Genomic DNA, 14,507 nt, shown 5'->3' with positions numbered 1-14,507 from the left:
TCATATTTCTATAACCTGCTCTCTCTCTCTGAAAACCTTTGTCAAGAGGCAAAGGGGAAAATCACCATTAGAGACATTGAAAGGCAAATGCTCAACCAGTGAACTAAAGACTGAAAATGCTGGAAGACCACCTCGTGTCACCAACAAAGAACTGAAAGGAATTTGGAAGACATGGATCAAAATCAACCCATCAAATCCTGTACTCCGGAATTAGTGCTTTTGAACTGTTTTATCCCATCCTTAAAATCCATGTTTCTGTGTGTCTTATGTGTCCTGTGTGTGTATATAGGGATTTAAGAAGAGGTAGAGTTTAGGTTATAGAGTTAGAAATTAGCAGTTCATATTTCTTTCTTTTGCCACTGGTTAAAGAGAATTTGTTCAATAAACAGTTATTTACTTATTAAATTTACAAACTTGGTGCGTGTATTCTGTTAACTCAATTAAACAATTAGGTGGGTTGATCAACTTTTTCACACTTGTCTCAGCTCAGGGAGCAATGGGGCTTGATATTGCAGCTCATTTTCCCCAGTGGGTCATGACAGATTGCATTAATTTTTAAATGTTAAAATCGGATCGTATTGGGAAATCATTGGTAACTAACTGCTGGTCTACATCCTCAAAATGTTATCCTGTCTTTTGTCTTTACAGATGCTAATGGTCCTGCTGTACATTTCCACGTTTTTATTTCCTTTATAAAACTGCTTTCTTAGAGTTAAATCAATTAGAAAAATATTTCCACGTAAAATAGGATAAAAATTTTAAACCATCAGCATATAAGTGTGCTCAAAAATACACAATAGGAATTTCTTAAAGGGGAAATAATCCAGCAATTCTCTGCAATCTTTAAAATATACATATCAAACACAGACACATACATACATATAACCTACAACTGGCGACAGGCCCACCTCCTGGTTGATTGCTAATATCACCAACTCACATGCTGGTAACTACTGATCAGAGTGCTTAGGTCCAGGTTTCAACTTTCCATGGAAAATTTGGACAACCCTCAATCACTTGAAGATGAGCCACTTGCACCACAAATGGAACATGAGGAATAGCTCAAGTTATGACTATGTCCATCCAAGTTGGATCATTGCTCACACGCTGAACTTCTGCCTCGCGAGATTCGTTCATGGTGGCATCACAACCATTTACACTGCGGCAGTTGAAGCTGTTGAACGGATTGTTAATCTCAACATCAAACTATAACTGCTTTCCCAACCATATGAATAAAAAAATGCATATCCCTAGGCTTACAGGAAAATTTGTTATGGTGCTTAGATATTAATATGTAATACTAAAACAAACGTTTCAAAGTTTGCAACACCACCAGATTTTCCATGATTCCTCATATTTATCTTACATCTTGATGTTAATTGTTTTTTCAGAAAGGACAACTTAAATGTCTATAACTAATGTCCTTTGGTACTTACCCTTCCATATCTATTGGCATAGGACCCTGTGAGCAAGGAGTGAAAAACAATGATTGTTTCATCCAGGTCCCATATGAACACTCGCTGTGAAGAGACAGAGAAATCAATGTCGCCCTCTGCACACTGTAAAATGACACCTCAATCAATAAATGTGAAACCAGAAGGAATAAGTGCTACTACGTCGTGACCCAGCTTTCTATATTACTCACGAAAGGACTTAAAAGTCAAAGTCTGTGACCAGAAAAATCTATTGCTAAGTCACTCATTAAATGAGATAATGGTTATAGGTGATAGTATATTAATGCTTGGCAGTTACTAGATCAGATTGTATTAACTAATTCATATATTTAACAGATCATTTATCAAGAGAATTAACATTTAAGAAAACCAATACTCAAACTGTTACTGTGAAAAGAAATCACAACAAGATTTTAAGCTATTTAATTCTTTCATTTTCATGCATGGAGCCTTCATTATTATATTAGTGAGTGTAGCCTTTATTGGTGCTCATGCATCATTTTCAATGTAGCTTTATTTATTTTTAATGGGATCGATTATGTCAGCCTTACCTCAAGGTCAGTGTCTGGGGGAGGCGAGGGGTTATTATTTCTTCTGCCTCTGCCACGTGACTTTCCATCTGAAGCTCTACGCAATCGATCTGATTCTGAATCTTTAATGGGTGTTGATGGACTGTGGATTGTACCAAACTCTCCTGAAATATAAAATGACTTTCACCTTCCAACAAAGACACATGAAGGATTTTTCAAGCGACTATTTATACTGTCATATGTAAACTTAAGGATCCTAAAATTTCAAGAGGGAATACATTTATACATTCACATTTCATCAAAATTCTTGGGACAATATAATGGACTCATTATTGCATGCAATTGGCTGGAAAGGACAAAATTAGATGTGTAATGTTAGCAAGTGAATGCTAAAAACAATGTTACACTTTCATCCACTTCAATGGAGGAGTTAATCAATTTAAAATGAAGATGCCACGGTCTCCATTAAAACAGCAGCGTAATTTCATACAAAATGTTAAGCATTTATATATTTTTGAATATTTATATTTAATACTGTCAACAAAAATTGAGTCTGTGCTTTGTTTTGCTTAGATAGTAATTTGACAAGTAGTTTCCAAATAAATCTTATTAGATCCAACTTCAAGGAAAGACCCATGTATATTCAAGAAAGTTTTTGTTACAGATAATTGTAAAATTACACCTCTTGTATTCAGTTCCTCTCTTTAAATATCACATCTTAAAATATCTTAATTCATTCAGTGCCAGCATTATTTAGCAGTAGCACTCTTACTTCTGAATCATTTGATTACAGGTACATGCCCAACGAAGGACCCAAGCGCATAATCTAACCTCACATTGTAGCTGTATTGTCTTTAGAATGAAACTGCCCAGAACAAAAAACAGTAAAAACTGGGAAATAAGAATACTGGTCCGAACTGGTCTGGTATACCTGAAAATGGAACACCAGTAAAAACTGGGAAATAAGAGTACTCGTCTGAATTGTTTTTTCCATCTGGGTGAGAACTTGTATGGCTACACAGGTGGATTTGAAAATCCTGTGACACTATTCAGAGTACAACAGTAGGTTTTCCTGGTGCTCTGGAAAGTGTTCTTCCATTACCTACACTAACAAAAAAAGTCAGATTATCGGAGTAAACTCTTACCATTTGTGGTGACCTGCTGTACTTCTGCCAGTAAATGCACTTCAAACAAATCCATTAGATGCAAAATGCTTTAAGATATTCTAAGAACATAAGGATATACTATTATGAACTGTGGCTCAGCTGGTAGCACTCTTGCCTCTGAGTTGAAGGTTGTGGGTTCAAGTCTCACACCAGGACCTGAGCACAAAAATCAAGGCTGACACTCCAATGCAGCCCTGAGGGAATGCTGCTGCAGCACTGAGAGTGCCTTGTTGGAGGTCCCACCTTTCAGGTGGTGTGCTAGACTGAGGGAGGCCTTATCTGTCCTCTCAGATGGACAGAAAAGAAACTATGGGCAGAATCTTGTCCTTGGATGGCGGGCGGGCCCCACTGGCTTGGCAGCGGGCGGGCAGCCGACACCCTCCACTGAAACGGGGCCCGCCGCCATTTTAAGTGGGCGGGCCAATTAAGGCCCGTTCAGCGGCATCCCCGACAGGAAGCGCTGTGCGCTTCCTGTGCAGGGGGGAGGGATTCCCCATCTGTCAAAGTGCGCTCTTTCGCACATGCGCGCAAAAGAGCACACTTCTCCCTGAGGCAAAGTCCTGTCTCAGGGAGAATACTGACAATGGTAAAAACTTTAAAAATAGAAACATTAAAAAATTATTAACATGTCCCCCGCATGAGACAATGTCACACGAGATGGGACATGTTAATAAAGAACACATAAACTTTATTATTTTTGTACAAAACGGACATGAAACTTCATCCCGCCAGTGGATGAAGTTTCATGAATAATCAAAATCCTGCTGGGGCTCCTGGCCTGCCCGCCAGCCTTAAGGTTGGCCGGGCAGGTCTTTAAATACTTTAACTAGCCTATCAATGGCCTCAATAGGCCACTGACAGGTCGGCAGGTGGACAGCTGATTTTGCTGTCTGCTAGCCTTCTTAAAAATTTAAATGGCCGAGTCATTTTCCCCTCAGCGACCAGGCCCCGCCCCCAAATCGCCGAGGGGAAAATCCTGGCCTATGGCATATTTTTGAAGAAGAGCAAGGAGCTATACCCAGTGTCCTCACCCTTCATCGACAGCACAAAAAAAAGCAGATCATCTGGGCATTATCACATTGTTTGTGGGAGTTGATTGTGCGCAAATTGGCTGCCCCGTGTAAAATGTGGCTTATAGATTAAAGTCTTTCAATTTTTATGAATGAAAATTATTTCTTTTGCCAAAACCAGATTTAGGGATTTCAGAAGGCCCAAATCCAAGGAAGTAAAAGAAAACTTGCTTTGATATAGCACTTTTCAAGATCACTGAATATTTCAAAGCACTTTAAAGCCAGTTAAGTGTAGTCACTGTCGTAATGTTGGAAACACAGCAGCCGATTTGCACACAACAAACTCCCACAAAGAGCATAATAACCAGATAATTATTTTTGCAATGTTGATTGAGGGATAAATATTGGCGCCACCTGGTCTGGGATGCAATGGCTCACAAACACTCACTTCAAGGACCTAATGACTACCTCTATGGTCATCTTGTGTAACTGCTTTACTTTGATCCAATCAGAAAAAAGTCAACCATTATGAGGAAGGACCTGCCATTAACCATGACTAAATCCATTTCAACCGTTTCCATGGCGTGGTAGGGAACTGTGGGAAGATAAGGGGTTTGTGCAGTGCGCACACCTAGTAGTTTAAGATCATTTCTCCAATTTCCCTTCATATTCCTGGCAACCACACTGCAAACTGGGCCTGTGCTCTTCACTTTGTAGTGCCCAGGTTGCCTTGGTGGATTCGTTGGAGCATCAATCACCAAAGGGAGACTGAAATAACCAATTGCTCATTATCTACTAGCAGAGCATCTAGCATGGTAAAGCTGCTGTTCAAAGACAAATTTTCATGACATTGCTACCTGGCCTCTGCTATGGTCACCTTTGTTCACAGTAATGACGGATGCTGACATATCGCTTGCAACTGCTTCTGGAGTATTTGCTGAAGCTCTCCTGAGGCAGTTGTTTTCTCACCAATTAAGAATATAACTCGAGCTCCTCAACCAGGTTGACATCATATGTCACAGGATGGTGAGCTGTGGCCCTGGATAGTGTGCCCTATCACGCAGTCATTCAACATTTCTAATGGAAGCTGCCAGAAGCTGCTGATAGCCGAGAGCTTCAAAAACACCGTTTTTGGAGAGCTTGGTCATACTGTCATCCACCGAGGACATTGAGTGGACTTTTCTCGTCACTGCTTTGTTGAGTTGTGTCAGGTTGACACAGATGCGAATGGATCTATTTGGCTTTGGAACTGAGACCATCCCAGAACACCATTCCGTCGGCTTAGTGATGGGGGAGATGACCACCATTTTGATCATCTTGTCCAGTTGTTGCTGCATTTGCTTTATAACCAGGTATGGTATTTTCAGACACACGGGCTTGGCAATCTCTCTCAATGTAATACTGCATACGGTATTCAGCCACCCCAATCCAGTGAAAAATTTCGGAAAGTCTTTCTTAAAATTGGAACCAGGCGTTTGCTGGTAAATCCTGTCAATCTTCTGAAGAAGGTTGAGGTTGACTTAGTCTTTCCTGCTCAAGAGGGGAAATTCTTGATTGTGGACTACAAATAATGTCTCCTGTATTCATTTGTTTCTGCATGGGAGTGTCGCCTGCAATGTACCTTTAACTGGGAGCTTAATATCGCTTGCTCTATATAGCTGTGTTGTGGGTGGCATCAGCCATGGTCCTTATCTGAGGGGACCGCAACACTGGTTCCCGTGTCCAATTTGAAATTGGTGAGGTGATCATTAGAGGTGTCAACATTCCAAAAGGGGAATCCGGGATACTTGATCTCACCCAAGAAGCACAGTTGATCTTCTCCCTGGTGTGGTACCTCAACCTCATGGACTGTTTTGGGGTCCTCCGCACTTTTCAATATCTTAGACTTGCCCAGCTTTCCAAAGTGTCCGAGCCAGTTGCAATTGAAACATTGCATAGAGATTGCTGAATTTTGCTCTCACCCTGTGAGGTCTTTTGGCATTACAATGCTGACAAGGTCTCCCAGCATTGTGTGGCCTGTTTGGGTATTACTTTCCTTGGCTTGGAGTCTCCTTGGCCTTTTGTTACTTTATGAGCTGGACATTTGAGGTTGCTCTAAACTATGGCTTGACCATGTAAAATTGTGCAAATTTCAGACTGCTTGACCATTTTGATGGCCTTTTCTAGAGTCAGGTCTTCTTTTGCCTGTAGTGTGTTCAAAAGGGCATCAGCCACTACTATTCAATCTCGTACAAGCTCTGGCTTAAGGTTGCTATAGTCACAACCTTCAATCTGTACAATTTATTTCTGAAAGTCAACGGGTTCTCTAGATTGTTGAACTTGCTTGTTGAACTTTGCTCACTCTTAAGTTTTACTTCTTAAAGTAGGTTCGAAGGATTGAAGAATAACTTCAAACTTATCTGAAGATTCATGCAATCCTTGCCTTGCAATTATGTCATCAGCTATCAAACCTATTGAGTACAGTAGTGTATTCACTTGTTCAGCCCCTGTCTTCTATCTAATCCTGAAGCTATCATACATCTTGAAAATCTTTTTCACCAAAGCCCCCAATTCTGCACCTCGTCTGGCCCTTGTATTAGCCCAAATTGATCCAGTAGCGTTGATTTATTATCCATGGTTGCTTTTCAGCTCAGGGGAGTACAGCTTTAAATGCTATTTCACTTTTAAAGATGCCTCTGTAGTAACCATTATTTCAATGCTTCTTCCCATGCTTGATAAGCTTTAGCAGTCTCCAATGGTGATTGCTGACCAGACCTCAGAGCAAATTTTTAAATCAAAGATTTGGGCCCCTTTAGAACATTTTAGTAGTTACTAAGAGCCACTAAAAGGCAATTCCCAGTTTTGGCTGGGTGTTTAAAAGTTAATTTTTTTCTCAACATAGCTCGGCCACCACATGGTGTGGTGGCATCTCTGAACCCAAGCTGGTCATGATGATTAATGAAACAGACTGCTCCGACTGATTAATAACCTGAAGATGTGTTGTGTGGCACTACCGCTGTGCTAAATGGGACAGATTTCAAACAGATCTAGCAACTCAAGACTGGGCATCCATAAGGTGCTGTGGGCCATTAGCAGCAGCAGAATTGTACTCGAACACAACCTGTAACCTCATGGCCTGGCATATCCCCCAATCTACCATTACCATCAAACCAGGGGATCAACACTGGTTCAATGAAGAGTGCAGGGGGGGCATACCAGGAGCAGCATCAGGCATACCTAAAAATGAGGTGTCAACCTGGTGAAGCTATAAAACAGGACTACTTGTGTGCCAAACAGTATAAGCAGCAAGTATTAGACAGAGCTAAGCGATTCCACAACCAATGGATCAGATCCAAGCTCTGCAGTCCTGCCATATCCAGTCGTGAATGGTGGTGGACAGTTAAACAACTCACTGGAGGAGGTGGCTCCACAAATAACCTCATCCTCAATAACGGAGGAGCCCAACACATCAGTGCAAAAGATAAGGCTGAAGCATTCACAACAATCTTCAGTCAGAAGTGCCGAATGGATGATCTAACTCAGCCTCCTCTGGAGGTCCCCAGCTTCACAGATGCCAGTCTTCAGCTAACTTAATTCACTCCACGTGATATCAAAAATAGGCTGAAGCACTGGATACTGCAAAGGCTATGGGCTCTGACAACATTCTGGCAATAGTACCAAAGACTTGTGCTCCAGAACTTGCCGCACCCCTAGTCAAGCTGTTCCAGTACAGCTACAACACTGGCATCTTCCCAGCTTTGTGGAAAATTGCCCTGCTATGTCCTATACACAAAAAGCAGGACAAATCCAACCTGGCCAATTACCACCCCATCAGTCTACTCTCGATTATCAGTAAAGTAATGGAAGGAGTCAACAACAGTGGCACTTGCTTAGCAATAACCTGCTCACTGATGCCCAGTTTGGGTTCTGCCAGGGCCACTCAGCTCCTGACCTCATTACAGCCTTGGTTCAACATGGACAAAACAGCTGAACTCCCCAGTGAGGTGAGAGTGACTGCCCTTGACATTAAGGCAGCATTTGACCAAGTGTGGCATCAAGGAGCCCTAGCAAAACTGGAGTCAATGGGGATCTGGCGGAAAACTCTCCACTGCTTGGAGTTATACCTAACAAAAAGATGGTTGTGATTGTTGGAGGTTAATCATCTCAGCTCCAGGACATCACTGCAGGAGTTCCTCAGGCTAGTGTCCTAGGCCCAACCATCTTCAGCTGCTTCATCAATGACCTTCCTTCCAGCATAAGGTCAGAAGTGGGGATGTTTGCTGATGATTGCACAACGTTCAGCACCATTTGCAATTCCTAGATACTGAAGGAGTCCATGTTCAAATGCAGCAAGACCTGGACAATATCCAGGCTTGGCTGACAAGTACAAGTAAGATTTGCGCCACACAAGTGTCAGGCAATGACCACCTCCAACAAGAGAGAATCCAACGATCAACCTTGATGTTCAATGGCATTGCCATCACTGAATCCCCCACTATCAACACCCTGGGGGTTACAATTGGCCAGAAACTGAACTGGATTAGTCATATAAATACTGTGGCTACAAGAGCAGGTCAGAGACAAGGAATTGTGCCACGAGTAACTCACCTCCTGACTCCCCAAAGCCACAAGTCAGGAGTGTGATGGAATACTTACTACTTGCCTGGATGAGTGCAGCTCCTGCAACACTGAAGAAGCTGAACACTGTCCAGGACAAAGCAGTCCGCTTGGTTGGCACCACATCCACAAACATTCACTCCCTCCACCACCAACGCACAGTAACAGCAGTTTGTACCAACTACAAGATGCGCTGCAAGAATTCACCAAAGTTCCTTAGGTAGCACCTTCCAAACCCATGACCACTACCATCTAGAAGGACAAGGGCAGTAGGTAGATGGGAACAACACCATCTGCAAGTTCCCCTTCAAGTCATTCACCATCCTGACTTGAAAATATATCGCCGTTCCTTCACTGTCATGGGTCAAAATCGTGGAACTCCCTTCCTAACAGCACTGTGGGTGTACCTACACTACATGGACTGCAGCAGTGCAAAAAGGCAGCTCACCACCACCTTCTCAAGGGCAACTAGGATGGGCAATAAATGCTGGCCCAGCAAGTGAAGCCCACATCCTGTGAATGAATAAAATAAATCAATAAATAATGTCAGAAGCTTGTAAGGTTGAAACGTAGTGTTTATTGGTAACACATAACTATATACATCTGTGGTAATTATAAGTTAAACCATTCTTTACTGTGATGGAGATCACATGACTGTACAGGCCAGTTAGCCCTAAGCGCGGGGAATTTTAGGGGCCGGAGTTTTTTCACCTTGGTGTAGCCTCATCTGGAGTCTGTAAATAAAGTTCACTGTTTCTTAAAAGAAACTCGCCCTGCACTCCAAGTTTATTACAATTGGTGACGAGGATAAAAAACACCGACGCAACACCTCGACTTGCGACTGAATAATTTGATTTTTTTTAAAGGAAGAATAGAAGTATACTCACCAGCAATGCCTCCCTTTGGCAGAATTGACCCGTACAACTCATCCGTCGAGGACTGGAGTCAATACATTGAGTGATTAGGTTTCTACTTTGTAGCTAACAAATAATGGCAGAGGAGAAACAGAAGACAATTCTCCTAAGTGTCAGCGAGAGCAAAACCTATAACCTAATTTGTAGCTTGACAGCTCCAAACGAGCCAAATTCCAGATCTTTCACCAAGCTAGTTGACCTTGTGAAAGGACATTTTCAGCCTAAACCCTGAGTGATCATGCAAAGATTCAAGTTTAAGTCTCGAGTAAGGGGCCCAGTGAGTTGATCGCAACGTATATCGCGAAGTTAAAATAGTTAACAGAGCACTGTGACTTCAGTGATGCTTTAAACGACATGTTGAGAGATCGTTTGGTTTGCGGCTTAACCGGCGACACCATTCAGCGCCATTTGCTTGCAGAAGTTGAGATGGACCTGAAATGCGCCATGGAAGTAGCGCTAGTAATGGAGAGTGTTGAAGGGAACTCAGAGGCTTTGCAGGGTGTGCAACATGGCGCTATTTTGTGGCTTGGACGGGAACCAGCTGCCGGGCATAGCGTGAAGATCAGGGAGGCTACAGCGAAGCGGGACATGGTCCCTACCATTAAAAAAACAAAAAGAAATGCTGGAAGCAGCTCACCAATAACCCAGAAATTAAAGTGTTACCGTTGTGGAGGAAATCATGAATTCGAAGTCTGTGCATTTAAAGATGCAGAATGCCACTACTGCCACAAAAAATGGAGTGTTGTTAAACAGTGCAGAGCTCTATCAAGGCAGCCGTTCACACAACAAGTCAAGTTAAATGAAGTGCACAATATAGAAGAGCCAGATGTTACTGAGGCTGACGTTTATTCCCTACACAATCTGAAGACCAGGAAAACCAGACCAATCACTGTTACACTTTAAGTAAATGGAAAGCCTCTGCTCATGGAGGTGGACACAGGAACATCGACCACAGTGGTGGGAGAACACATCTTTAAATACCTCAGAGAAGGTACCCCAGCCATTGAGTTTGGAGAAAACTGCATAAAAGCACATACAGGAGAAGCCCTTTTTTTAAAATATATTTTTATATTTTTTATTTACTGATTTTAATTTTTATTCAATGTTTTATCCCTTTTTATATTCTTTTTCCCCAATCACTCTCCCCCCAAAAGGGCCATTTGCTACTTGTTCTATGTTGTTCTTTCACAGAGTGCTGACCCTTGTTCTGCTATTAAAACATTATACTTTCTTACTTTTAATGCCACTATCAGCGTTGCCTTTAGTTTTCACCACTACCATTAACAGTCCCTTTGTGTCCATGACATCTTTGTCAATCTCTCCTTAACCCCCAACTCTCACTGGCCTTCAATCCAGCTTTACCTGTTCCACCCTCCTTACATAGTATAAATTCCATCACATTTATACTTCTCTTTAGCTCTGAAGAAGTCATACAGACTCGAAACGTTAACTCTGTTTCTCTCTCCACAGATGCTGTCAGATCTGCCAAGATTTTCCAGCATTTTCTGTTTTTATTCCAGGAGAAACAATACAGGTGAAAGGCATCATCTCTGTAGTTGCATTATACAGGCAACAGGCAGCTCAGCTGCCAACAATTGTTGTAACAGGAGAAGGACCTAGCCTTCTGGGCTGTGACCGATCGAAAGAAATCAAACTAAATTCGCCTGAAATTTTTCAGGTCAGGACAGGTGGAATTCTAGAGTATTCCGAGATGAGTTGGGGAAAATCAAAGTTCTACAAGCTAAAATATATGTGGCCCCGGAAGCAACACTCTGGTTTTTTTATGGCAAGACCTGTGCCTTATGCTCTAAGAGAGAAGGTAGATGTGGAATTATGTCATTTGGAGAAGTTAGGAATAATACAGCCAGTCCAATTTTCAGAATGGGCAGCACCCATGGTCTCCGTGCTAAAACCAGACCAAACCATCCGCATCAGAGGAGATTATAAATTAACGGTGAACAAGGCTGCAAAATTAGACAAATATTCAATCCCAAAGATTGAAGATTTGTAGGCTAAACTTGCAGGAGGAAGACTGTACACTAAATTGGTCATGAGACATGTGTATCAACAGCTGGAGTTGTACAACACATCAAGATTTTATGTCACCATAATCACGCACAAGGGCCTGTACCAATATACGTGCCTACCATTCGGTGTATCCTCTGCCTGTGCGATTTTCCAGAAAACCATGGAAAGCTTACTACAAGGATTCCCTTGAGGTATAGTGTACCTGGATGACGTCCTAATCACAGGATCCACAGTAGCAGAACATGTGGCAAACCTGGAAGAGGTTGTGAAGCAATTTTTAGAGGTTGGCTGGCATTCGTTTAAAAAAAGAACTTTGCACTTTCCAAGCAAAGGAAGTTGCATATTTGGGTCATTGAGTGGATGCCCAAGGGTTGCATCCATTAGAGGAGAAAATCAGGGCAATCAAGGAAGTGCCCTCTCCTACTAATGCCACAAAGCTCAAATCTTTTTTAGGCATGGTAAACTATCACAGTCGATTTTTGCCTAATCTATCTACAGTGTTAGCCCCTTTACATTTATTATTGAAGAAGAACCACAGATGGTCTTGGAAGACACAGCAAGAAGAAGCCTGAGCTATTTAAGAAACTTTTACACTCGTCGTATCTGCTAATGCAAATCTAAGGAATTGATACTCACTTGTGATGCATCTCCCTATGGAGTGGCAGCAGTATTGTCACACAAGATGGAGGATGGATCTGAAAGACCAAGAGGATATGCATCCAGAAGCCTTTCTGCAGCTGAGAAGGGTTACTCACAAATTGAAAAAGAGGGCTAATCTATCGTATTTGGAGTAAAGAAATTCCATTATATAGATTGTGTAGGTCCATTTCTAGGTACCATGTTTCTTGTGATTATCGACGCACATTCCAAGTGGATTGATGTGTTTGAAGGGAGATCACCGACTTTGTCTGCAACCATTGAAAAACTGCGCCAGAATTTCAGTGTTCAAGATTTACCCTAAGTTATTGTGTCAGACAATGGTACTGTTTTTAAAAGCACTGAATTCTAAAGATTCGTGAACCTAAATGGGATTAAAAAAGTCAGAACAGCACCGTATCATCCCTCATCTACTGAGTTAGCAGAAATAGCAGTACAAACATTTCAAACAGGCATGAAGAAACTATCAGAAGAAACACTAGAAACATGAATTTCAAGATTCCTGTTCAGCTATTGCACAACTTCTCATGCAACCACTTGGTTTAACACCTTCAGAATTGTTAATGAAGCACCAACTTCGTACAAGGTTGAGTCTAGTATTCCCTATACGGAAGGTGAAGAAAAACCAGGGTGGTCAGAAAGTGAATCATGATGTTCACAGTAAAGGTCAAGAGTTTACTGTGGGAGAGACAGTTTTTGTACAAAATTTTGCAACTGGACTGAGATGGGTCCCTGGTACAATCGTACTGAACCAGGACCTGTATCTTATCATGTAGAAGTGGAAAACAAGATTGTTAGGAAACACATGGATCATCTCAAGAGTCGAGAAACCCTCCAACAACCAGTTAATCCACCGGAAATCGAAGTCGAGACCCCCGCGGTGCCAGATCAACAAAGAATAGACATCCTGATGTCTCTGAAGTAAATAATTCTGAACTGCTAGTGTCTAGGGATTTCTCCGAAACTGTAATTCCTGTTCAAGTCAATCCATTTGAAGAACCTCCAGTTGTAGAGTTGTGTCGCTCTACCTGAATCCGAAAACATCCTCAAAGACTAAATTTATAATGGCATGAACTGTATATAATTGCGCATAGCTTGGGTGAAGATGTTTTTGTAAATAAGAGGGTAAAACAAAATTAAAAGGGGAGGAATGTAGTAACTGTAAGTTAAACCATTTCTTACTGTTATGGAGATCATGTGACTATACAGACCAATCAGCCCTAAGCGTGGGGATTCATAGGGGTGGAGCTTTTTAGCCTCGATCTTGGAACAAGCATGTACTCTCATCTGGAGTCTGTAAATAAAGTTCACTGTTTCTTACAAGAAACCCGTCCTGCACGCTCCAATTTTATTACACACCTGTAGAAAAGGTGTAGCCCAAACCAAGAGCAAACTCCATGCTGACTCCTACTCAAGTCTCTCTCTATACAACTCTGCCTCTTATCTACTGTTATGGGTCTCTCTACATCATCCTGTGGGCAGTACTGTTCTCCAGTCCTGCATTAACCCTTGCAATGCTGGACACCCTTACACTACAGCACAAAGAGAACTGTAATTCAATGAGACAATTCCCAATACAGAGATAAAAACAAAAAAACTGCGGATGCTGGAAATCCAAAACAAAAACAAAAATAGAATTACCTGGAAAAACTCAGCAGGTCTGGCAGCATCGGCGGAGAAGAAAAGAGTTGACGTTTCGAGTCCCCATGACCCTTCGACAGAACTTGAGTTCGAGTCCAAGAAAGAGTTGAAATACAAGCTGGTTTAAGGTGTGTGTGTGTGGGGGGCGGAGAGAGAGAGAGGTGGAGTGGGGGTGTGGTTGTAGGGACAAACAAGCAGTGATAGAAGCAGATCATCAAAAGATGTCAACAACAGTAGTACAAAAGAACACATAGGTGTTAAAGTTAAAGTTGGTGATATTATCTAAACAAATGTGCTAATTAAGAATGGATGGTAGGGCACTCAAGGTATAGCTCTAGTGGGGTGGGGAGAGCATAAAAGATGTAAAAAAAAAAAAAAATTTTTTTTTTCTCTTTATAATGGAAATAGGTGGGAAAAGGAATTGTCTCAGCTTGCTCCTGCCCCACAGAACTTATTTCTCATTATCTTGACTCCCTTCTCTCTCCCCTTGTCCAGTTCCTTCCCACCTACA

General features: G+C 41.8%; 1 protein-coding gene across 1 annotated transcript in view; it reads right to left on the bottom strand.

Moving 5' to 3' along the window:
• The window catches only part of eya1 (EYA transcriptional coactivator and phosphatase 1), a 238,579-nt gene that overhangs the window by 109,347 nt on the left and 114,725 nt on the right, over positions 1 to 14,507 (bottom strand). The window contains exons 10-11 of the mRNA XM_041190565.1: positions 2,006 to 2,148; positions 1,437 to 1,520 (exon numbers count right to left, since the gene is read on the bottom strand). Coding sequence (XP_041046499.1) covers positions 1,437 to 1,520; positions 2,006 to 2,148 — 227 coding nt within the window. The remainder of the gene's footprint in view (positions 1 to 1,436; positions 1,521 to 2,005; positions 2,149 to 14,507) is intronic.

This window comes from Carcharodon carcharias, chromosome 6 (genome assembly GCF_017639515.1).
Source record: "Carcharodon carcharias isolate sCarCar2 chromosome 6, sCarCar2.pri, whole genome shotgun sequence".
Taxonomy (NCBI): domain Eukaryota; kingdom Metazoa; phylum Chordata; class Chondrichthyes; order Lamniformes; family Lamnidae; genus Carcharodon; species Carcharodon carcharias.
This window is presented reverse-complemented; position numbering and strand designations above follow the sequence as displayed.